The following is a 21,970-nucleotide window of genomic DNA, read 5'->3' as shown; positions in this document are numbered from 1 at the left end:
GCCACGCCCCTCCCCGCCGGCCGCGCGCGCGCCCCCTTCTCCGCGGCCCCAGCAAAGACGCCGCCGCCCGCCCGCTTCCTGCCGCGTCCCAGCGCCGCCGGGCCCGCCGGAGCCGCCACCTCCTCCGAGCAGCGGCTGGAGCCTGGGAGCCTGCGCGGCGCGGCGGCCGGGACGAGCGGGGAGATGAACACGGTGCTGTCCCGGGCCAACTCGCTCTTCGCCTTCTCTTTGAGCGTGATGGCGGCGCTCACCTTCGGCTGCTTCATCACCACCGCCTTCAAGGAGCGGAGCGTGCCCGTCAGCATCGCCGTGTCCCGGGTCACTCTGTGAGTGCGGGCGGGAGAGGGAAAGGGAGTGGCGGAGGAGGGCTGGGCTGGGCCGGGCCGGGCCGGGCGGCGGCTGCCCGCTGGGGAGGGGAAGGGTTTGCACGAGAGCTGCGGCTCTTCCCCGGCTGCCAGCCGAGGAGCCGCTGCGGGGCGAGTAACGGCCGGGGCGCGGGAGGGGACGTTAACGCCGGGCTGCGGGAGGGCGCAGACGCGAGCGGAGGCCCGCCGCCGCGGGAGCTCCTGGCCGCCGCCAGCTGCACGGCCGAGGTCTCCGCTTCCTGCCCGCTCCCTCGCTCCCCGCCTGGGCCAATGAGGGAGCCCCACGACGGCGCTCCGCCGCCTCACGCCCCGGCCGGGCGGGAGCTGGGGCGGCGCCGCCCGCCTTGGGCGTTTCGCGGCTGGTCAGCGCGTTGACCTGCGGAGGTGCGAGGAGGGCCGTTGCCTTGAGGCGTGCTTGCCTGCGGGCCGCAGTCGCGTTCTCTGTAAGGGGGTGGTGACTTACAGGGGAGTCGAGCGAACTGCTTTTGACAGCTTTGAGGGTGCAATGAACGTGCGGTTCGTCTCCCTAGCACCTCTTTTTTAGTTAGTAGTTCCCTTATATTTTTCCACTGGTAACATATTTTCTTTTTTGCGAGCTCTGTGACAGTGGACTGACTGGGATGGCTTATCTTCCTGTGAAATGCGCCAGGTGTAGAATACGTAATGCCATATCAAAAGGATGTTGCCCACATGGCACAATATGCCAAAGCAAACTTGTGCCAGGGGAACCTTTTTTACTTTTTTTGAAAAGGAAACTTTGTCACAGGTAACTTACATCAAGTTAAGTGCATATGATGTGGAGGGCTGTAGTTTCACGAGCAGTTGAGCCGCTGCTACTGCCACCAAGAAGTGGAGGTCTTTGCTGCTGCTTCTGGCCACATGGTCCTTTACCAGAGCTGCACAGGCGAATGGGGCTCCCAGGATACTGAGCTGTTTTAACTCAGCTAATGAGTTTTAGTTCGGTTTTGGCCAAGTTAGTGAGCTAAAGCAGCTCGTGGAGCTTTGGACCACTCAAGGTACGTGGCAGGAGTGGACGGCTAGCAGCAGGGTTTGAAAGGGGAGGTGGATGCAAATGACGAGTGGGAACTGCCATCGCCTTTTGGATTGGTTTAATATCTCAGGAAAATAAACCCTGTACTTACGCCAGATTGAGGATTGTGAACAGCAGAAAACCAGCATAAAAGCATATTTTTGAGTGTTCTGATGAGCTTGGCATATATGAGGTAGCATATTAATGCCTAGTTTGGATGAAATTTATAGTGCCGTGCCAGTCCCTTCCATGATGCACAGCTCTGATGTTAATGAGAGGCATTATACATTAGTTGCTTTTCTTGAACTTCTGAGAAGTTCTGCATACCCCAGGCTTGAGGCCCGTTACTCCACCAGATTGACAGTGATTCAGAAATGAAGTCAAGTGCTTGATAAGGGTTACTACTTAAAAAGATGTTGCTTTTTGCAAAGGGATGGAAATTCATAGCAAGGCTTAAGCTGAGAAGTTTTGTTGGTGTTTTTCTTAACTACTGTCCACAAAAGTGTTTCTTCTGCTGGTAAACTTTTCTTTTGCTTGAGATTACTAAGCTTAGTTTTAATGAAATGATATTTTAATGGACTAAATTTCAAACTGGAATAAATGTAACTAAGAAGTTCATAATTCATAAAATTTTTGTTGCATCAGGAATTAAGGTTTATAGCTGATTGTCAACCTGTTTGTGGTATTCCTCTTTGTAGAGGGTAAGTTTGGTAAATTGATAAGCTTTGTGAATTCATATGAAAATATCTGCTGTGTCTGTTATTTTCCAGTTTCTTTTACTAATGTGGTTTAGTGTGACAATGTCAGATATTCCTTCAAATGTGGATTTGTAATAAAGTCTTCCAAAACGATATGATTTTCCATAATGTAGAAGAAAATAAGCATTTTCTTTATACTGCTACTTAAATACATTCCAGAGAGAAATCTTGTAAGTTGTGTGAGCTACAAACATAAACTCTGTTTTATCAGAATGATTCGAGTGTCTTCTATGAGATTGAGCACTAGAGGCTTTTTTCTATGGAAAGCTGAGGAATAATACTGAAAATGGTTGCTAGCAGACAGCTATGCTGCCGGCGTTCCAATCAGCTTTATATATTTGGGGATGGCTAACACATATTTTACTGAAATGAAATGTAGTGCAGTTTAGGTAGATAGAAACAGATTCTGGTAACAGGAAGAAGTCTATAGGCTATTTATCTAACTTAAAATACTGTGTTGACAAGGCCTGGCATTCAAAACTGGGGCTCCATAATTTCTGGAAGGCAGATTTTACTTTGTAATGTTGATTATAGTTTAGCCAAAAGTATTCAAAAGAAAGTACAGAAAATGGATGAGGGAAATACATAATAAGAATAATAATTTATGTAACGCATGAAAGAGAAATAATGAGAAAGGATAATCTTGTGTTTTGTTTTGTCTTAGAAAAAATGTAGAAGATTTCACTGGACCTAGAGAAAGAAGTGATCTGGGATTCGTCACATTTGACATTACTGCAGATATCCTTAATGGAAAAAATGGTTTGCGAACATTTTGAAATAAGAACATCTTGACATCTATTTTTGTTCCTTTATAATCTTCAGATACTCAGGACTTGAGGAAAACTAGCAATTTGTCTTAAAATATAAATTTAAAGCAGTGAAAAGTAGTATTTTATATAGCTATTGCAGTGAAATGTCTTCAGTAGATGACACAGGGCAAGTTGTTTTATCTCTTTTTTTTTTTTTTTTTTAAGGCCTGTTTTTAAAATCAGGTTCTATAGTGAAGTGCACTGTATCTAATAATGGGAAGTGTAGTTTAACATCTGGACAGTATTACTGTTAAGTGAAGTTTGTATTGGTGGTTTGAGGTGTGAATTAATTCTAGGATTTATATAACACACTGTTTTGACTGTCATACTGAATCTAGAAACTCCGATGCACCTTTCAAACTCATTTTCTTGTGAGGCTTTCAAAGTTCTGGCCCTGTAATAGTTGCACACAAGTACCTGTCTTCCTTTAAAAATAGAAAGACAGTGTAATCCTTTACTTGCTTAGATGTTAAACTGTCAAATCTTTAACATTGAATAGTATGAAATTCACTGGGAAGCATATGAGGTACTACAAAATTTATCACATTACTTTTTGGCCTCTTACTCCTTGCTGTTACCTTTTTGCAACTGTTCTTTTGTATTTCTCTGCTTCCCTGTTAGTCTGTTTTTTATTGGGGAAAGAGGGTTGTGTGTGGGTGGTTTTGTTTGGTTTTGTTTTGGGTAGGTTTTTCGACAGTAGAAGGCAATCAGGATTTAGGGTCTTGATATAAAAAAAATTCTGTGTTTTTCTGCAGAAGTCAGTACCAAATATGAGGGAGCATGCTTTACCTCAGGTGATTACACTAAGCCTTGCTTTGCAGCTGGGCTAAGATTCCTGGGATTTTTCCATCTGCTGTTTTTTGTCACTGTGTTAGGCAAGACATTGATTACCTCTGTGTTTCAGTTTCCCTGTTTTGGAGAATACTGCATTGTATAAGCAACTACTACATTGTGTAAGCAAACCAAACAAAATACAGATCTTGAATGCATATGAACACTGGAAAACAGGTTAATCAGATTTTTGCAGGTGTCTGTTGCACAGGAGTAAGTGGGATTTTTTTTTTTATAAGCTGGAAGCAGGAGAAGTGAACTCTTAAGCCTGAGTTTTACCTCTGAAATGCTTATACGTATTTAAACCAGAGACTAACATTCTAAAGTTGATTAATTGAATTGTATGCAGTGTATATAAGGGGAGGCAGAGCAAGGCAGGACAGGACCTCTAAAACAAATATCCTTATGCAAGGATTAGCGTGCAGTATGTAGGCATAAAGATTCCATGTTTTAATGACTTTTAATAGTAGCAGTAGTTTTAAATTTTTTTATAAAAACTCTGACTTGATCTTTCATGCCTGGTATAAATAAACCTTGCGGTGTGTAGAGCTATAAAATACAACTTTCTGGTAAGTTGTTTTGGACAAAATTTATAAAGAGATACTGGTACATGGGCTCTCTTAACTAATGGAAATGAGTTGTTAGGAAGAATTAAATAAAACGACAGCTAGAAACTAGGGAAAGGAGAGGGGAGGAGACAGTTTTCACAAACTCTTTAGCTTACTGAATTCGTGGCTAACTTCAGCAAGCGTTCAGAAATCCTACAAAGGAGATCTTCAGAATCTTGTTTCTTGTTTTGAGTTACATGATGAAAAATGTTCAAGTAAAATAGCTCCAGCTATTCTTGCAGCAACAGGCGTTAATTATTTAATTCCTTCCTTGCATGCCTTTTGAATTAGCAGCTTAAAAACATGATTCAGTGTTGGGATGAGTGGAACAAAATAGAACAGATTTTGAGGCTGGTTGGGGAATCTGTTTAATTTGTTCTTTGAGATAGTGGCAAATAAAATGAAAAAAGAGGACTGGGAAATAGAAAGCTAATCTTTATTGTGTGTTAAAAGGTCTTTCTCTTAGCAGTTACACATGGTGCATTTTATTGCTGAATAAACAGACAAGTATTTAGAGTATCAGCTTTATTATACTGACAGTCTCAAATGGCAGTTCTTTACTGTTGATCAAAAATTTGAGCTTTGTACCAGTCTAATAAGCTGACTTTCTTTGTGGTAAGTAGGTAATTAAATTTGCTAATTCCTGGTGTCCCTTCCAATATGAAATACTTCCCATCTACTAACTTCTCTAATGTGGGTATTACAGGCTCTTTGAACTCTCTACACTCCACCAATTTTGTGTTTATATATTGTTTAATGCTATTGTATCTCAATCCACAGTTGGATACCAGGGTTCTTTGATAGTATAAATAATCACTTTGAAGATGTTTACTGAAGAATTCTATCTTGCCTTTTATGTTTAAGGTTTTGTAATAGATTGTCTAGCAGTGGATTATGGTTACTAGCTTGCAGCGTCAAATATAGAACTCTTAAATCATTGGAGGAAATAGCTGTTAGATTTCATAAATAGTAAAAAAAGCCCAACCAAAACCCTGTTGCTTTAATATGATTAAAATATGTGTTAGAACTCCTGGAAGTGCTCTGATATATAAATAAGATGAGGTATGTTGAAAGGTAAGAACCCACTGTAATTCTCATAGTCTATTTAGATCTAGTAAAAATAAAACAAGGTTATGTAAGTACAATATGGTATTTTTCTTAACTCACATACATCTGCAGAGTATATTTGACTGGAATGTTAAACAATTGTTTCTATATTTGTCTGCAGAATATTCAACAAAAAACAATGTAAGTATCAAAAAGAAAGTTGAAGCAATTAACCATTTTGTACTGCAGCTATTTTTAACATTCTGAAGTTCTGCTGGGAAGAGTTAAGGCACGAGCATTTCCTACTAGCTTGGACTGTTTTTACTGGCCTTCGTGATTGTTATTTTCTTGACAGTTTAACTTCAGGGTGGGAAGTTCCCTCATGAAACCTAACTTGATATGTGCCCAGCGGAGTAGGAGAAAAGTAACACATGCCTTGTTCACTTCTGAGAGTGGACTGTCAATGAGTTTTTTCACTTATTTGCTCTGCCCATTTTACTTTTCCCTAACGTTCTGCAGTTGACTGCTGTTAGAAACAAGATATAGTGGCCTTTGGTCTGGCCAGGTGTGGTGGGTCTTTTGTTCATAGTTCACAGAAGTGTTTGCCCGTACCAGTTACTGTAGCCCCATAATACATTTATGTTATCTTGTCATACTTCTCAAAATAATTGGCTTTGCTGCATCCTTTAAATTGGTTGCTATTGATATTTCACTTTGGATAGCTGAAGGCTTTTTTCAGTGATCTGATAGGAGCTGTGTGGAACAGCCTATGGAAAAATTATTTTAACAAAACACCATGCTGCCATGGTACCACTGAATTCTAGTTTAAACTACTGTGGTCACATTGCAAGGACATAGTGAAGGCTCAGGTTTCTTTATGAACTTGCTGCACAAAACTATCTCCCTACTTTTCTTTCTTTTGTTTTTTACAGTACCTTAGTTATTTTATACATGCTGGTGGATATTGTGTTTGTACTAAAATACTTTTTAGGGTTCTTTATTAGGGTCTGGGGCTTTATTGTCTCATTTCATCTTTTGGATTTTTTTTCACATAAATCACTTGTTCTCACAAATATTGAGAAATATTTTTTCCTAAGTTTTTCTATAAGGTACTAAAGACTGTTCAGCACCTAACTGCTTAAGTGTTTGAAACTTTATACTGTTCTTTTAAGAATTTGGGATCCATCTTTTGAATTGTTCATAAAATTCTTGGGGTTATGCTTGCAATTCAAGTAGAGATTTTTTCCGTTAAAATTGGAAAAATGTTAAATACCTAGGCAGTGTCATGATAGCTCAATTTAAGTCCTTTATTTGAAATGAAGTCTAAATACTGCTTTTAAAGTGACTTACCTTTGCAATTCAAAAGGAAAACCCATCATACTTTGTAAATCTTTGAAAGCTTGTGACTTATTTAAATGGCTTTCTCATGTTTTATTGAGCCGTTCTTTGTTGTTTCCATGTATTCTGTACCACACTTCGGTGGCCCACACACACCAAGCCTTGTTTTGTCAAATTAGTTATGGATTGCAAACATGTACTTCAACTTAAGGGTTTTTAGATTAATCATGCTATGAAATTCCAGTGACTGAATATGATCTTGTAAGGTACCCTGCTGACTTAATTATAATTGTATTTTTAGGCTCTAAACCAAGTGGTCCTTTGGGACAAGATCATGTTGAGAGGAGATAACCCAAGGCTGTTCTTAAAAGACATGAAGTCAAAGTACTTTTTCTTTGATGATGGAAATGGTCTCAAGTAAGTAAATCCTTTTTTTATTATTATTATTCATGGTGTCTTGATTTACCTGCATACTCTGCATTTTATATGTGGTTTTATTGCTGTGGTAAGATACCTATATTCTATCTGATACTGTGTCATTCTGTTGCATCTTTGTAGTTTGATTGTTAGATGATGACCTTGGGATACAAGGTATCCTCTTTCTTCTGTAGACTAGAAGATGCACTGCTAATATGAGCACTAGGCTTCTGGGTTTCTGCTTTCAATATTCTTGTCTGTGTAGAATTGGTTCTGTGATGCACTCAACTCCAAAGGAGTTAGGTAACAGTAAAAAAAAAAAAAGTCTTACCTGGAAAATAGGTAATACTTCATGAAGTAACTTGATAAAATTAAAAAGCCCCTTGTATCTGGATTTGGAAAACAGTTTTTATCCTAATTTATTTAATATTAGTAATTATTAATAAAATCAGTTAACTTGAGTGTTTGTGCTGATAGTCTTTGTTGCTTTTGCAGGGGAAACAGGAACGTCACTTTGACTCTCTCCTGGAATGTTGTACCAAATGCTGGCATTCTACCTCTTGTAACAGGATCAGGACATGTGTCTGTACCTTTCCCAGATACCTATGAAACAACAAAAAGTTATTAAATTATGATACCGAATCCTAAGCAAGATATTTTTATACTTGTATATTGTGAATAAATTTTATCGCGGTTTCTTCTCAGATCCCATGCAACCCTTCTGTGAAAGGTACTTAAATTTCCTCAGGTCTAACAGCATAGGAAAAGGAAATGAAAGTTCAGGGTTTTTCTTTAAAATAAAACATTGAAGCTGAAACTTAAGTGAAAGGTAAATTGCAGAGTAATGGTTTGGGGGGGGAACTGAGGAATTTTTTTTTTTTCTTTCTCCTGACCATCTGGTTATAGATCTCCTTTTCTTTTAAATAAACATTTTTAAACCGGAAGATAGTCTTACTGTGGTTTTTTTGAGGTACTGTGATAGTTATTTAATCTGTGTAGAACTCAAATACACCTTCTGGAGTCAGTTTCTGAGTGCCTGAAGGAAATGGCTATTCTGTTTTACAGCGTTTTGCTAAATGCATGCTTAGCGTGTTACAGTAGGTAAGCTTGGTCCTTTCTAGGACTGCCAACAGCTACTCTGAAAACCGATAGTTCATTATCTGCCAGTCAGCCTACAGATCTTGTTTTGAGTGCCATTGATGTAGCCCACATGCAATTCTGTATTATAAAACATTTTAATAACTGCTTATAATGCAGCTCACTGGAAGAATAAAAAGAAATTTTTTCAGTGTGTTAAGCATAAGTCAGGAAGAAAAGTAAAAGCTTTATCTAAAGAAAGACTGTCTACAAAGCAACCACGTGATTTTTATTGGGATCTGCTCAGCAGGAAGAATGAACACACTTGTTCTGGGGGGGGGCTGGGACAACTAATATTAGAGGGGCCCTTCCATAGCAAGGAATGGGACACGTTCTCCAAAACAGTCTGGGAAAACATTTAAGAAATAAGAGGATTTCCCATGGGAACACAGAAATTTAGACATATTTACTGGCTTGAATATGGATAGGAGTCTACCTGCAAGTCTTCCTGATTTGCATCAGCCAGGAAAGGTAGCAAGCAGTGTGTAGCAGTTTCAGTCAGCATCTCTGCAGAAGAAGCGGCTTGTCCATGGCTGCACATCCTGCTCTTTGTGTCCTCCTCCACTCAGCTGCAGCTGCAAATGCTTGTTGTACTTGGGAGGACAGAAGGAAGAAACAGGGTATCACGATTGCCTCTTGGCAATAATGACGGTTTATACTGATCGACTAGTGGTTTTTGCTCATCATATATCCAGAAGGAGGAGCACTTGCCACTATCACCTTCCTGACGTAGTTCTTAATGTGCACATATATATTCAAATCAAGTACGGTAGAAGTTAATTTATTGCCAGGCATGGAATGTTCTGAATGTGCTGGGGACTTTCAAAAAGAGCAAACATAGTCTGAAACTAAAACTATGATTTTTTTTAATGCTGCAAATCAGAAGAAATAATAGGAAAAATGATGAGAATTGCAGTGTGACAAACTTTTCAGAGGAAGAGATGCAAAAGATTGGAGCAGAGCCTCCCGCTTTGCTGCGGGGGCAGCTGGATTATGAGGAAGCCAACTTGCTTTTAAAAAGGGATCTTTAATATTTGTGAATTATCCCTAAGTGACTGTTTAGTACAGTCTCCATGTTGGTATATCAGTCAAAGAGGTGTTGAAAAAATTTCCAAAAAGTGCTTTGTCTTTTTACAAACAAAATTAAGAGTGAAAACTAAAATACTATTTTCACAGGAATATTTTAGGACATCTTTTCATTTGTGTGCAGCATCTTTACATGATTTTCAGTTCTCTGAATTTGTGCTGTTTTCTACAGATTAGCATAATCAGCACACTGAAATACATCCTATTTTTTCTGTGCTTTGATATCAAATGCATACATTGCTCTAAAAACTTAACTGTTCTGGAGAACTTAATACTGTCATACAGAAGGAAAACAAAAAAATATTTTTTGAGAGATAATTGAGAAAAGTTGTGGAGTTGTTTTGTTAATTGCCAAGTAAGTGGTTTGGTTTATTCATAAATTATATTCCTGAAATGTTTACTGAAACTTACTTCTTGTGGCTTGGCATTCAACCACTTCCCTGTATTCCTTTGGCAGTACTCTTCCAATGAGTATGAAGGCTGTCTATGAAAGAGATGCTTTAACTACAAAGACAAGGATCTGCTGTCAAAAAAATCAGAGATAAATCTACCTTCTTTCCTCCAAAATTCCTCCCAGCAGATAGTAGCAGAATTTTAAGATGCTAAAATTGTAGCTTCAAACACCATGCTTGAAGCTTTTCTAGGCTTTCCCAGTGAAGAGAAATGATGTTTGAATTAAGCATTTTAGCATGAAGAAGAAACCATCACTGAGTTTATGCTCAAGTCCTTAGGGAGAAGAACTTGGTTTTATCCCGAGGGAAAGGCCAGCATAGATGAGCACTGAAATGATACTGTAACAGCTTGCTCTTCCCTTCTCAGCCACCCAGCGGAACAGGATGCTCTCTTCTCTTGGTTCAGGGAGCAAGGAGATAAATTCCTCAATTGGTCTCTTTAAAGCCTTTCAAAAAGTAAAATGACCGTGTTGTGACAATTCTCAAACCATTTATAAAAAGAACGCTCTTATGGAAACAAATGGCATTTACTTCCTCTTGTCTCTTCTGATACATCTTATAGAAAAAGGTAATATTATTGCCGACAGCTGATTGTTCTCTTAGATGTGCTACTAACTAAATAATGATGTTTTATGTAGTGATGTGTACAAAAGATGTATTCCCAAGCAACTGGTTTACTTAGGAAAAGGCTTGAAACCCTTTTGTAGGAAATTTGAACTGAAAGCACTTCTGATGCATTTCAGATAGCAATTTATTGAAGTTCTGGAGACAGAAGTTCTTTTCTAAGGACTGAAAAATGCAAACTTCTAAAGTAGCCTGGGTTTCCATTTACTGTTGAGAGCTTGCAGCATGACACGGAAAGCCCTATGCAGGAAAGGAAAATAACTTTTAAAAATCGGTATTTACAGCTCTGCTCCCCTGCGCATACAGTCTTATTTATGGATTGGCACTATAGATAACGAAAATAGAAAGACAGTGAGAAAATAAATTACTTCTAACTGTTGGTTGTTTATTCTTTTAATAAGTTTCTTCCGAAAAACAAAATTAAAGCTAGCTATTATATTGCTTAACAGCCAGATTCAAGTAGAGTTCCTGCATTATTTTTGGATTACAAATTTTGAAAATGTTATTCTTCTGAGAATTATTTTGAGAGAGGTTTTGCAGGAACAGTTCTGTAAAATGAAAGCTATTTAGACTGAAAATTCAGGTAGTGGAGGCGCAATCTTACTCCAAATTTGTGTCAGAATATACATAGAAAATAACTATTTGCAAGTCTTTGGTATTTAAGGAATTGTGGTGAGTTGATCCTGGCTGGACACCAGGTGCCCACCAAAGCTGCCCTGTCACTCCTCCCCCTCAGCTGGACAGGGGAGAGAAAATATCATAATGAAAGGCTTGTGGGTTGAGATAAGGACAGGGAGAGAGTACTCGGCAATTACCATCACCGGCAAAACAGGCTCGACTTAAGAAAAAAATTAATTTAATTTATTACCAATCAAATCAGATTAATGAGAAATAAAAACTAAATCTTAAAACACCTTTTCTCCACCCCTCCCTTCTTCCCGGGCTTAACTTTACTTCCAGTTTTCTCTACCTCCTCCCCCTGAGCGGTGCAGGTGGATGGGGAATGGGGGTTGCGGTCAGTTCATCACACGTTGCCTCTGCCGCTCCTTCCTCCTTAGGGCAGGACTCCTCACGCTCTTCCCTTGCTCAGGCGTGGAGTCCGTCCCACGGGAGACAGTCCTCCATGAACTTCTCCAATGTGAGTCCTTCCCATGGGCTGCAGTTCTTCATGAACTTCTCCAGTGTGGGTCCCTTCCACAGGGTGCAGTCCTTCAGGAGCAGACTGCTCCAGCCTGGGTGCCCTGCGGGGTCAACAAGTCCTGTCAGCAAACCTGCTCCAGTGTGGGCCCCCCTCTCCACGGGCCTACAGGTCCTGCCAGGAGCCTGCTCCAGCACAGGCCTCCCATGGGGTCATATCCTCCTTCAGGCATCCACGTGTTCCAGCATGGGGTCCTCTGTGGGCTGCAGGTGGATATCTGCTCCACTGTTAACCTGCATGGGCTGCAGGAGGACAGCCTGCCTCACCATGGTCTTCACCAGGGGCTGCAGGGGAATCTCTGCTCTGGTGCCTGGAGCACCTCCTCCCCTTCCTTCTTCACTGGCCTGGGTGTCTGCAGAGTTGTTTCCACCACATATTCCCACTCCTCTCTCTGGCTGCAATTGCACATTCCCCCCCCCCCCCAAAATATGTTATCCCAGAGGCACTACCACCATTGCTGACCCATTGGCCAGCATTGGGTCCATCTTGGAGCCGTCTGGCATTGGCTGTATTGGACATAGGGGAATCTTCTAGCAGCTTCTCACAGAAGCCATCCCTGTAGCCCCCTGCTACCAAAACCTTGCCACACAAACACAATAAAAGAATGTTCTGGTTTATTTGGCTTCTTCATTTTGGAATACAATTGAGATTTTCTCCACTAAAACAGTTTGAAACTTTTTAAAACATTTTAAACTGTTTACAAACAGGCATATACTCTTTAGCGTGAAGAGTCTCATTCTAAGCATACAGGTAAATGCTCATATTACAGTATTCACATCAGGCATATTGTTATTAAACAAAAAAAATCTAAAACTTGGCTTGAACAAGCCAAACTGCTGCTGGATGTTTTTCTAGCACCCTCCACCACTTACCTGGGACCATTTTTGTGAATCTGCATGTTCTTGAAGAGATGAGGCATAGGTAAAGACAAAGTAAGCATTCCATTGTTAACGTTTCTTTTTCCCTTAATATTGTATCACAGTAATAATTCCTTTTGTGCAAGTTATTATTTAGTTTATCCAGTAATAATCATTTTTAATTAGCAATTCTTAATTTGCTTTTGTTTTATGTGGAAAGATAGTCAGAATTTTTTCTCTGTCTCTCTTTTCTGCTTACTCCAAACTCCAAGAGAGTTGCATTTGTGATTTCTTTTTCCAAACATAAATGATCTAATAATGAAATTCTAAATCCTCTATGCATAAGCTATTGAGAAAACAAAGCAAACAAAAAACCCCCTCTGAATCAATATGGATACATTATCTAGACTTACAAGCTATTGCTTCAGAATAAAAATCATGGAGCCAAATATATCATTAAGAGAATATTGCAAAACTCAGATATGGTCAAAAGTGCTACCTGACCTCCTGACCCCTTCCCTCCCCCAGCTCAGTGCTAATGACACACAGCAAAGTCACCTGGAACTATCCTCTGCTTTCCAGCTGTATCCCCATGTGCTCATTAGCAGTGCTCCAGGCCATAAATTCTGAAGAAATAGCTGGCACTCTTCTGATTTAAAAAAAAAAATAAAAAATTGGCAGTAATGGATTAGAGAGAATATACGTATTTCCAGTACCAGAGGACCATGACAGTGAGTAAACGTTTTTGTAATTTGGAGACGTTTATATTATATCCATAACTTTGTTAACAGCAATTGTCATTTATTTTGCAGTTGTAATCCAATGACTTCCAAGTGCTTTACGAGAAAAATCTGTATTTATTTCCAGAAAGAGGCTGGTATTCTTAAGCTATACTGGAAGTGCTTTTGCAAGAGACCATCTCAAAAATATTATCTGGCGGTAGCTAGAATTGCTTGGGGCTGTGTGCGACTGACCTGCTGCGGGCTTTGTACCACCTGGCTGCACAGGTGGTTGGCAGGCAGAAGGGGTAATTAGGGACTCCTAATTAGGGACTGCCTTTGCAGAACCAGGCTTTGGACTTCACACGCAGGGTTTTGCTTCTGTGGTGCAACAGGGCAACAGGTACAGTACTATTAATTTAGTCTGCCTCTTCGCTTGTGTTTCTTCTTGCTTTATCAGGATTTGTTTTTTTTTTCCCAAGTTAAGTGATTGCTACGGTCCTTGGTGCTCGTGCTGAGATGAATGAGCTGGGTTTGGTACACAGGAGAGGTTTCATAATGCGGTGATAGGAGCCGTTATGAGACAAAGAAGGGGTTTGGATGTGGCTATGGAAGATCAGTTCAGAAATGAGTGTTTGAGGTAAATGTAGAAAATATTTGCTTTTAAGAATGACTTGTTTTAGATGTAGTTGTGAGTGGCTGACGAGACAGGCAGACAAAAGAGCTGTTTTTTTGTGTAAGGTAGTAATTGAAGATTAAGATAAAACCAATTTAACTGTGATTGGGAAGTAACAGTGATTGCTTGTGGCTGCTTAAGTCTTTTTTTCTTTTTATTCTACTTTTATTTCTAAAAGGTAATTTTCTTCCTGTTTTATTTCTTCCTCTCTCTCCCAATTCTGAAAGAGAGGGTCAGAGTTTCTTTTTCTTCCCTGCCCTTCCAGCCCCTGTCTCTCATTAAATACTACTTGTTCATTTATTTTTTGCTTTAGGAATCAGCATAGTAAGAAACAGTGAGGGGCACTGGCATCTGCAGTCTAGCTGCATATGTGGCAACAGCCAACACTAGCATTCTTTTTAAGGATTGAGGTTTTTTACTTTTACAAATGTTAAGATTAAAAAGTGATTTGTACAATTTCAAGCTGTAATAAAATTATTTCAATTTATATATCTCATCAGATATATTATCTGAGCTTACTGTAAGGACTATCTCATTTCACAAGCTCTGCTCCACTTCCACACAAGCAATGAACTTTGCCTCATTGTCACCTCTCTGTATTGTCAAGTTGCAGTCCTAAATGGAGTACCTCATTAGGACTCACCTTTTCAAAGGCATTTAAAAGCGAAATTGCTTTGAAGAATTAGTCAAAGGAGCATCCCTAGAAACAGTGAAGACTGTATCAAGATATCTTGATTGAAATAAAGCTTTTGACACTGCCTTCTGTGCTATTAATGAGCTACGGGGAAAAGATCCATAACGGGGAAAATACTTGAACATAGGCGTAAAACTATTAGGAAGATTATATGTGGTTAGTAGCTGTAAGTTTGTCAATATCAGACTGGAAGACTGTGTTGGGCTTCATGTTTTAGACATGGTTTTGTGTTGTTGTTGTGTCCCGTGTCGTGTGTCCCCCCCCCCCCTTTTACTTTTTCTTGACCCTCATGCTATTCACTACTCTCATTAATAGCATAGGTGATAGAATAGGAAGTACACTTCATGACATTTAGAGATTATGCTCAGTGCAGAAAGTTGTAATTGTTTGGAGATTCAAGCAAAGGTAGTCAGTAAATCATATTAAATTATTCTTCCTATGTATCTCGCTCTAGACAAGTCAGATCTGGCATACTCTGTAAGTGTTTTTTGACAGTGAGGGCTGTACATACGCTCCACACCTTCAAGTCCAGAACAGGAAATCAGTGGGTTTTTTACAACATATGCGTGCCTTTAAGAGTACTTGACTTCTAGGTCTTGAAATGCATATTACTTTACTGCACATGGGAAGAAAAATAAGTGTTACATCTACTGGGGGTGGGCGTAGAATCTGTTTTCATAAAGTATTTGTGTTTGAATATTTAGTCTGAATCTTCCCCCTTGTCCACCAAGAAAAACTTTCTAAGATTAACACAGATTTTCTAGGAAGATACAGAACTCCTGCTGGAAATAACAGTTTACACCAATGTCTGTCTGGGTTGATTTTTATCTGATAGATCTTACCACTGGGAAAGGTGATGATATAGATTGGGTTGGCCTGTTAGAGAGTGTACCCAAGTCTTGTATTTCTCCTGTGGGTTTTGATGAAGACAGCATTCCCTACCTGTGCTGCGCTGTGTAAGCCGTTGATGCAATTGTCAGTGGCCCCTTTCCACCCTGGGATGGGGAGCGCAGCAATGGGAGGTGGGTTGAAGCAGTGTTCTCCTCATCATGATGATGGGACAACAGCTAGGTTAAGTGCCTAGGGGCTGAGGTGGGAAAGATTTTGTGGTTGCAGGCTGGCATTTATGCAAACATATTAATGTAAGTGGAACTATCCCAGTTGACCTGAGTGTATGAGTTGATCCACTAAGTGGTAAATTCATGTTCCAGATAACTCTGTTTTAAAATTACAGGCCATAGCAAAGGGTGAGAAAGCAGTTCCCAAAACTGAAGCAGGGTCTCAAAATTTTAGTGGCTTAGTTACCAGAACTTAGGCAACAGATCCATTAACTCCTCAGATGTATGTAGTGGATATGACCTTGTAATATGCTTTAGGGATAGAGTGTTATTTGCTAAATATAGTCTTAGGAGCATAGAGCTGGTAGCAACAGCTCTAGACACTGAGTAAAGTTAAAATAAATCCCTAATCAAAGTATTTTTATTTTTTTATTTTGGGGTAATGAGGGGAGAAGAATAGATGAAGGGATGATCACCAAGATGCTTTTAATGTTCTTGGTTTTATTGCTGTCAAGATTTTTTTAAACTGCGTACACGTGTAAAACTAGAATGTTTTGTTATTGGATAACAAAAATAAGTTGTTTTATGAAGTACTTGTAATTGAACACTTATTTCTAATTTCCTGCCACCCCATCCAATTAATCTTTATTAGAAATCTGGGTACCAATGTCTCAAACAACTGATTAAATGAAGGACTTAAAGATGACTCTGGTTATTTTTATAGCCTTTGTGATTCTTAATGGCAAGATGTTGATTTAACAATCAGTAGGATTATGTGATATTTATATTCTTCACAGTTAATGCAAGTTTCCTGTATTGTATTTAATTTAGTCTTGTTCCCTGTAGGTATCCCATTGCGTAAAACCACGCAATATAAGAACATGAGCAATTGTATCTGCATAATCTTAAGTACAGCTCTGAAACTGGATTTCAACTGAACAAATTGATGCTGTAATAGTCCTGGACTGAGTAGGAAGTGTTACAAATGCTGCTTCCTAATGATGTTCAAGTGCTTTTTGCCAATAATTATATTTAAAAGGAACTTTCTGCTCTCAAGCTGAAAGTGGTTGGAGGATTTGTTACATGCAATTTAGCATATGTCACTGAAAACATTGGTTCAGTACAGGCAGCAATTCACATAAATAAGGTTAATAAATATTTTATACTTCTTGTAGTCACGGATTTTCCCCCTTGGGTTTGAGTCTAAGAAATGTGTTGCTTATAATTGCTAGAAATCCAAGAAGACAGAAGAAATAAAACTTCTGAACGGCTCCAAGTGAAGTAGTGCTGTATTTTGGAAAAAGCACAAGTAGTCAATGGTTCTTTGATTCTCTGGCATCTAGAGTTGCCATCCTTCTGTCAGAAGGAGAAGGGGGAAAAAAAAAAAAGAAAAAATCCTCATATCTAGAAAGTAACTTAAACCCTTGACTCTGTGACAAAGTTTATAATCATTCGTATTCTGTATTTGGAGAACAGCTCTAAGACAGGGTATAAAGTTAATTTTGCAAGAAAGTGAAGTGTGTCTCTCTTAAGCTTGATTGGAAAGTCTGAAAGCAGAAGTCTGTGCTGCTTCAAGAATGTGCTGCCACTTAGTTTTAGAATTCAAAATAACATCTTTGACCCAGATATAGGATATATGTTTGTGGGTTTTAATGTTTTTTGCATCTCAAAAAGCTTATTTTTAATGCACTTCCTTGCTATATAAACAACCAACCAACCCTATCTTTTTTACTGTTTAAAAAAGCATAACAAATAAGTAGAAACACTGACAAGCCAACTCCCTACCACGCTATTCCAGAATAATGTTAGGCTATACTATGTCTGAAGTCCCTAAGGTAAAAGGGTTTGCAGATTTAACATTTTTAATTTTCTTAAAATGGATGGGATTTGTTCTTGCAAAGATTTGTCTTCCAAAAGGATATTGATATAAAAAGCTAATGAAATATTTTGTGACATAAGAGTGTATAGGTGTTGTCTTTGATGTGGTGAATAGTCAGCACTATTATTTTCCTCTGTCCCCCAGTTTTATTTATCAGAAATTTGAAAAGCAGCTGCTGACTTCCTGAAAATGGACAGTAGGCCACTCCTCAAAGGCACATAATTCCATGTAGGAACCCATCAATATTCATCAAAGTCAGTGGGTGTCTTCAGACAAGGTATGTCTGTTTTTTTTCCTGGATACTTGGCATAGTAATAATGCTGTGAGTTAAGTCATGTCTCTTTTAATGCTCTCCCTATCCCATCGGGAGGAGGAATTGTACTATAAAATTTCTAATTGTACTAGAAAATTTCTGATTTTTTAATATCAAAGAAAACAAAAAATGTGGAACTTCCATTGTATTTTACATAACATACTGTTATCCTTTCAAGGAGACCCGATAACTATGTATGGTGTATATATATCTGTATCTATAGTTCAGTGTAATCTTTCAAGAACTGGTCAATACCAGGGCATTTTAGCAATTTGTTTTCAGTGCTGCTTATATGTCTGGGGAACCAGTGTCAAACACTGAGACTTGTCTGCCCAGTTCTGCTTGGTGTAACACCAATTTAACACTTTTGCTCCTCAGGAGCTACAGGAGGTGTAAATGACTTGTTTTCCTGGAGCCACCAAGTAAAGGTTTTTGCTGGCTCTGATTTTAAAGTCTTTTTGTCTCCCCCCCCCCCCCCCCTTTTTTTTTTTCTGTTTTGGTGGTTTTCCTTCTGTCAAAGAGAACTGCAGATAGTTTGCATTCAGAAAACCGATATGTGTTTGTCATTAAATTCAAGGTAACTCTTTTATGCTCTCTTTTTGGCAGTACTGTAGCAAACTATAGCTTTTATGTTGCACACCAGAAGAACTGCACATTATGATATAGGGATTCAACAGATGTTCTACCAGATTTTAATTTTATTTTATCGTTTTTGTTGGAACAGAGGAAAAATGAGAAAATAATAATGGATGGAGGCAATAGCTTTTACTTTTTTTTCTTCTTCATTTCATTGGGTTCATGGTAAGGCTTCTACAGAGCAAGGGAAAATGTTGTCAAACAAAATTTTATTTTTGTTTGGAATGAAGGATCAGTTTCTGTGGCTGAAGGAGTTCTGCTATTTGATATCCATGTAGGCTTTCAGTAAAGGTCTGTTGTTAACTTTGGAAGTTTTGGGTTGTTGTTCCAACCTTCCCCCCCTGAACTTTGTCAAACAGAGCATTTTATTTGCTACTTCCATATTAAAGAATTCATAAAATGTTTTATAATTTCCCACTTTCCTGTGTACATTCTTTCTTTCTCTCCTATTTTCTGTTGTGATCCAGCAGGATTATTTTCATTCTGATGTGCTGACCCCTTCATGTACAAAATTAGTTTCTGAATTATGTTTTACCAAGATGTCATGTTACACAGTTGCTTCATAAAATCACAGGTGCTTATACATTGTAAAACTGAGTTCTACTTATTTATACTGGTAAGTCCCCAAATTTTTGAAAAAAGAACTGTGCAACTCATGAAATGGTGCAAAACTGAAAGCCCTCAGTTTATCAATTTGGGGGCAGTCCCCTTTTACTGCTTTTTCTAGTGCAATACCTTTTATTTTCTCCCATGTCTTTGCTGGCTCCTAAGAAGTCATCTTAAAGACTTGTTTTGTAGCCTTCATCACAGATGGGACTTTTGTAAGTCAGTATTTTAATGGGCCTTCCTGCAGCCCTGTTGTTTCAGTTAGCAATTGCATTTTTTGGTAGCATGACTGAAATATTACAGAGTAGTGTAGAAATAGCTTTCTAAAAAATGTTCAATCTAAACAAAAGGGAATGTGAAGTACAATAGCATTAGAAGTGTTTCTGTTAATTTATTAAAAATAATGTGCACAAAAATAATGTTGGGGAAAACTTTTTCTGAGGACTGGATTTGATCACTCCTGCAGGAAAATTTTGTAGGAAATTCTAAGTCACTCCGTATCTTGCATCTGACAAGTAAAAGCAATATTGATGCAGTTAGGTTTTGAAATCTCATTACATCATTATTGTAATAATTTAAATCTTTTTTATTTGAATAATTCGTATATTCTAAAGCATCTTCCTTAGTCTAAAAACTAAATTAAAGACAGTTTGGTTCAACAATATACAGTTTGTATAATTACCAGCAGATGTCAGGCATTCACTTTACAAAACAACTAAGCTTGAAAAGTGTCCATTTTCACAGTAGGACATAAGAAGCTTTGATTTTAAATTTTGGTGCATATAATGCTATTGTGCAGCTTGTTACCCATTAGACTTGAGAGATTTTAATTTAATGAATGACTCTTCAGGGTGTTTTGTGTTAGACAGTGGTGGGCTTAATCTTAATGTTGACATCTTTTTGAATATTTGACATATTTATGAATGCCATATCTAATATGGTAAAAAAATGAGTCAGAATGATGTATATGTGTACATAAGTGACATCCTTGCATTTGTTTTCCCTAGACACTAAATGTCTGGTGACATTTAAGATAGTACTGTTTAGTTTATCCCTGGGATTTGACCAGTCATCTGTTGCAAATGAAAGAATCCTTACAGTGAAAGTCCATGATGGAGTCAGGACTCTGGAATATTATTCTTGGCTCCTCTACAGATCTTTCATGGACCAAAGAAGAAGCTGCAGATGACAGAACTATGGTAGAGTTTTAAAATGTATAGGAGCAATGGTTGGTTGTCTCACAAGGACTTTGAAACCTAATTAATTGTGAATATAAGTCGAACTTTTCAACTTTGAATTGTATGGGTAGTGGTTGCTGTAGAGAATGACAAGACTGGACAACATCACCTTCTTTCTGATGCTCTGCTGTTGTGAATATATTTAAGGCAATTTTCAGTGCATTTATTAACTGCCTGTTCAAAGTTTCCTGTAGGAAACAAAATAAAAATATTTTCCCTAAATATTTGGGCAGTGGAGCACAAATAGCTGTCCTTTGAAGTGGGGTGGTATTTCTATACAGATAACCGCATTGACCCCGTTCTTTAAGGTAAACGCCTGTTTTCTGAGCATCTACCCCTGCTAAGTGGGAACAGCTGCTTCCCAAGGAGACAAGATACAAGTCAGTTGCTATTGCTGCAGCAACATGAGTCTCAAAGCAGTCTTGGTTAAAAACAACAGAAAGGATTGAGCATGAAATGAGAACTGCTGCCTTGGCAGTTCCCACTGTATTAGAAGCAAACCACTATTTTTATCCTCTCCCTACCCAACTTTAGCTGCTACAAATAAAAAAGACCAAAATGATTGGTGTAATAAAATATTATATTCTGCATATATGTGAAAGAAAGAGGGTGGACTACATCTATTGGGCGTTTTTTGTACCTGTTCCAGAATGTTGTGGTTTTTTCCCCTCATGCACAAGCACTAGGAAAGTCTTTTTGATCAAAAACAAAATGGAAAGACAAAGACTAGATCTGCTACAAGTAGGCATCCGTAGTGTTCGTAAACCACTTTGCAAGTGCTGCATGTTGAAAGTGCTAGGTAAGAAATGACAGAAGATGACTTTGTAAAAGTAACAGACTTGGAAGAAAATCTTACATACTTCTTCCACCTCTTACATGCTGGCTCCAGATCTGATGCCTCTGTAGCACCAAGTAAGTGGTGGGGAAGTAAAGAGTTTACTGATAAAACACAGTTTTTCTCTGAATGAATAAAGTATAACTACTCCTTTAGTCATGCATAGAGAATCAAGTAGTATCTGCTTAACACTGCACTTAGCACTTTGTGGCGCTCAGTATTACTTTCTTGCAAGGCTAGAATGGTTAGGTTCTCATTTCTCTCATTTGAACCTCATTCATTCATGTCTGAACTGCAAGAAGTTCAACCAAATGGTCACCTTCAGTGGCTGGGTCCAAAGCCTAAAACTAACTTGGACAGGGTATCCCACCCTGCCAGCACGTGCACAAAATAACTTCTGTCTCATTCATTCATGTCTGAACTGCAAGAAGTTCAACCAAATGGTCACCTTCAGTGGCTGGGTCCAAAGCCTAAAACTAACTTGGACAGGGTATCCCACCCTGCCAGCACGTGCACAAAATAACTTCTGTCAAGTAGCGGTATTTCAAACATTGCTTGGAACAAACAATACATTAAGAGACAAGTAATGGTAACCCTGTCAACCAATTAATTTGTGTAAACTAGGATATTTCCAAAGGGTCTCTCATCTATTTGTGGGACTGTTAGCTATAAACCTGTCATGAGAGTGGCCAGAGGCAGTGCAGCCCCCAGGGCTGGGAAGGCTGGGGTGCACAACACAGGGCTTGTAAAGCTGAAGGG

General features: G+C 38.9%; 2 protein-coding genes and 1 long non-coding RNA gene across 5 annotated transcripts in view; 2 read left to right on the top strand and 1 right to left on the bottom strand.

Annotated features, from left to right (window-relative positions):
* ASB5 (ankyrin repeat and SOCS box containing 5) overlaps positions 1-707 on the bottom strand; it is a 42,546-nt gene extending 41,839 nt beyond the window's left edge. For 2 of the 3 annotated variants that reach the window (XM_087735614.1, XM_087735611.1), the window contains exon 1: positions 252-706. The gene's annotated coding sequence lies outside the window, so the exon portion shown is untranslated. Of the gene's footprint in view, positions 1-251 lie in introns of all 3 variants that reach the window. The other variant, XM_087735616.1, reaches the window with a different exon arrangement.
* SPCS3 (signal peptidase complex subunit 3) lies at positions 39-8,147 on the top strand. Its single transcript, XM_087735618.1, has 5 exons — positions 39-326; positions 2,818-2,893; positions 5,575-5,649; positions 7,088-7,203; positions 7,699-8,147. The coding sequence occupies exons 1-5, from the start codon at positions 184-186 to the stop codon at positions 7,829-7,831; spliced, it is 543 nt and encodes a 180-aa protein (XP_087591744.1). The 5' UTR covers positions 39-183; the 3' UTR covers positions 7,832-8,147.
* A 5,482-nt stretch (positions 8,148-13,629) lies between these two features.
* LOC148051417 (uncharacterized) lies at positions 13,630-20,473 on the top strand. Its single transcript, XR_015699708.1, has 3 exons — positions 13,630-13,679; positions 17,728-17,860; positions 20,146-20,473. It is a non-coding gene; the product is annotated as an uncharacterized LOC148051417 (long non-coding RNA).
* The last annotated feature ends 1,497 nt before the right edge of the window (positions 20,474-21,970 follow it).

Source organism: Nipponia nippon, unplaced genomic scaffold, assembly GCF_047370975.1.
Source record: "Nipponia nippon isolate SJK-2023a ecotype South Korea unplaced genomic scaffold, ASM4737097v1 scaffold_6, whole genome shotgun sequence".
Lineage (NCBI taxonomy): Eukaryota > Metazoa > Chordata > Aves > Pelecaniformes > Threskiornithidae > Nipponia > Nipponia nippon.
The sequence above is the reverse complement of the archived record's forward strand: the minus strand, read 5'-3'. Positions and strand labels throughout refer to the sequence as shown.

Excerpts from the sequence above, each read along its gene's own strand:
- SPCS3 (XM_087735618.1), top strand. The coding sequence starts at position 184 with ATGAACACGGTGCTGTCCCGGGCCAACTCGCTCTTCGCCTTCTCTTTG. Across the intron at positions 327-2,817 it reads GCCGTGTCCCGGGTCACTCT|AAAAAATGTAGAAGATTTCA; the intron begins GTGAGTGCGGGC and ends GTTTTGTCTTAG. Across the intron at positions 2,894-5,574 it reads CATTTGACATTACTGCAGAT|CTGCAGAGTATATTTGACTG; the intron begins ATCCTTAATGGA and ends ACTCACATACAT.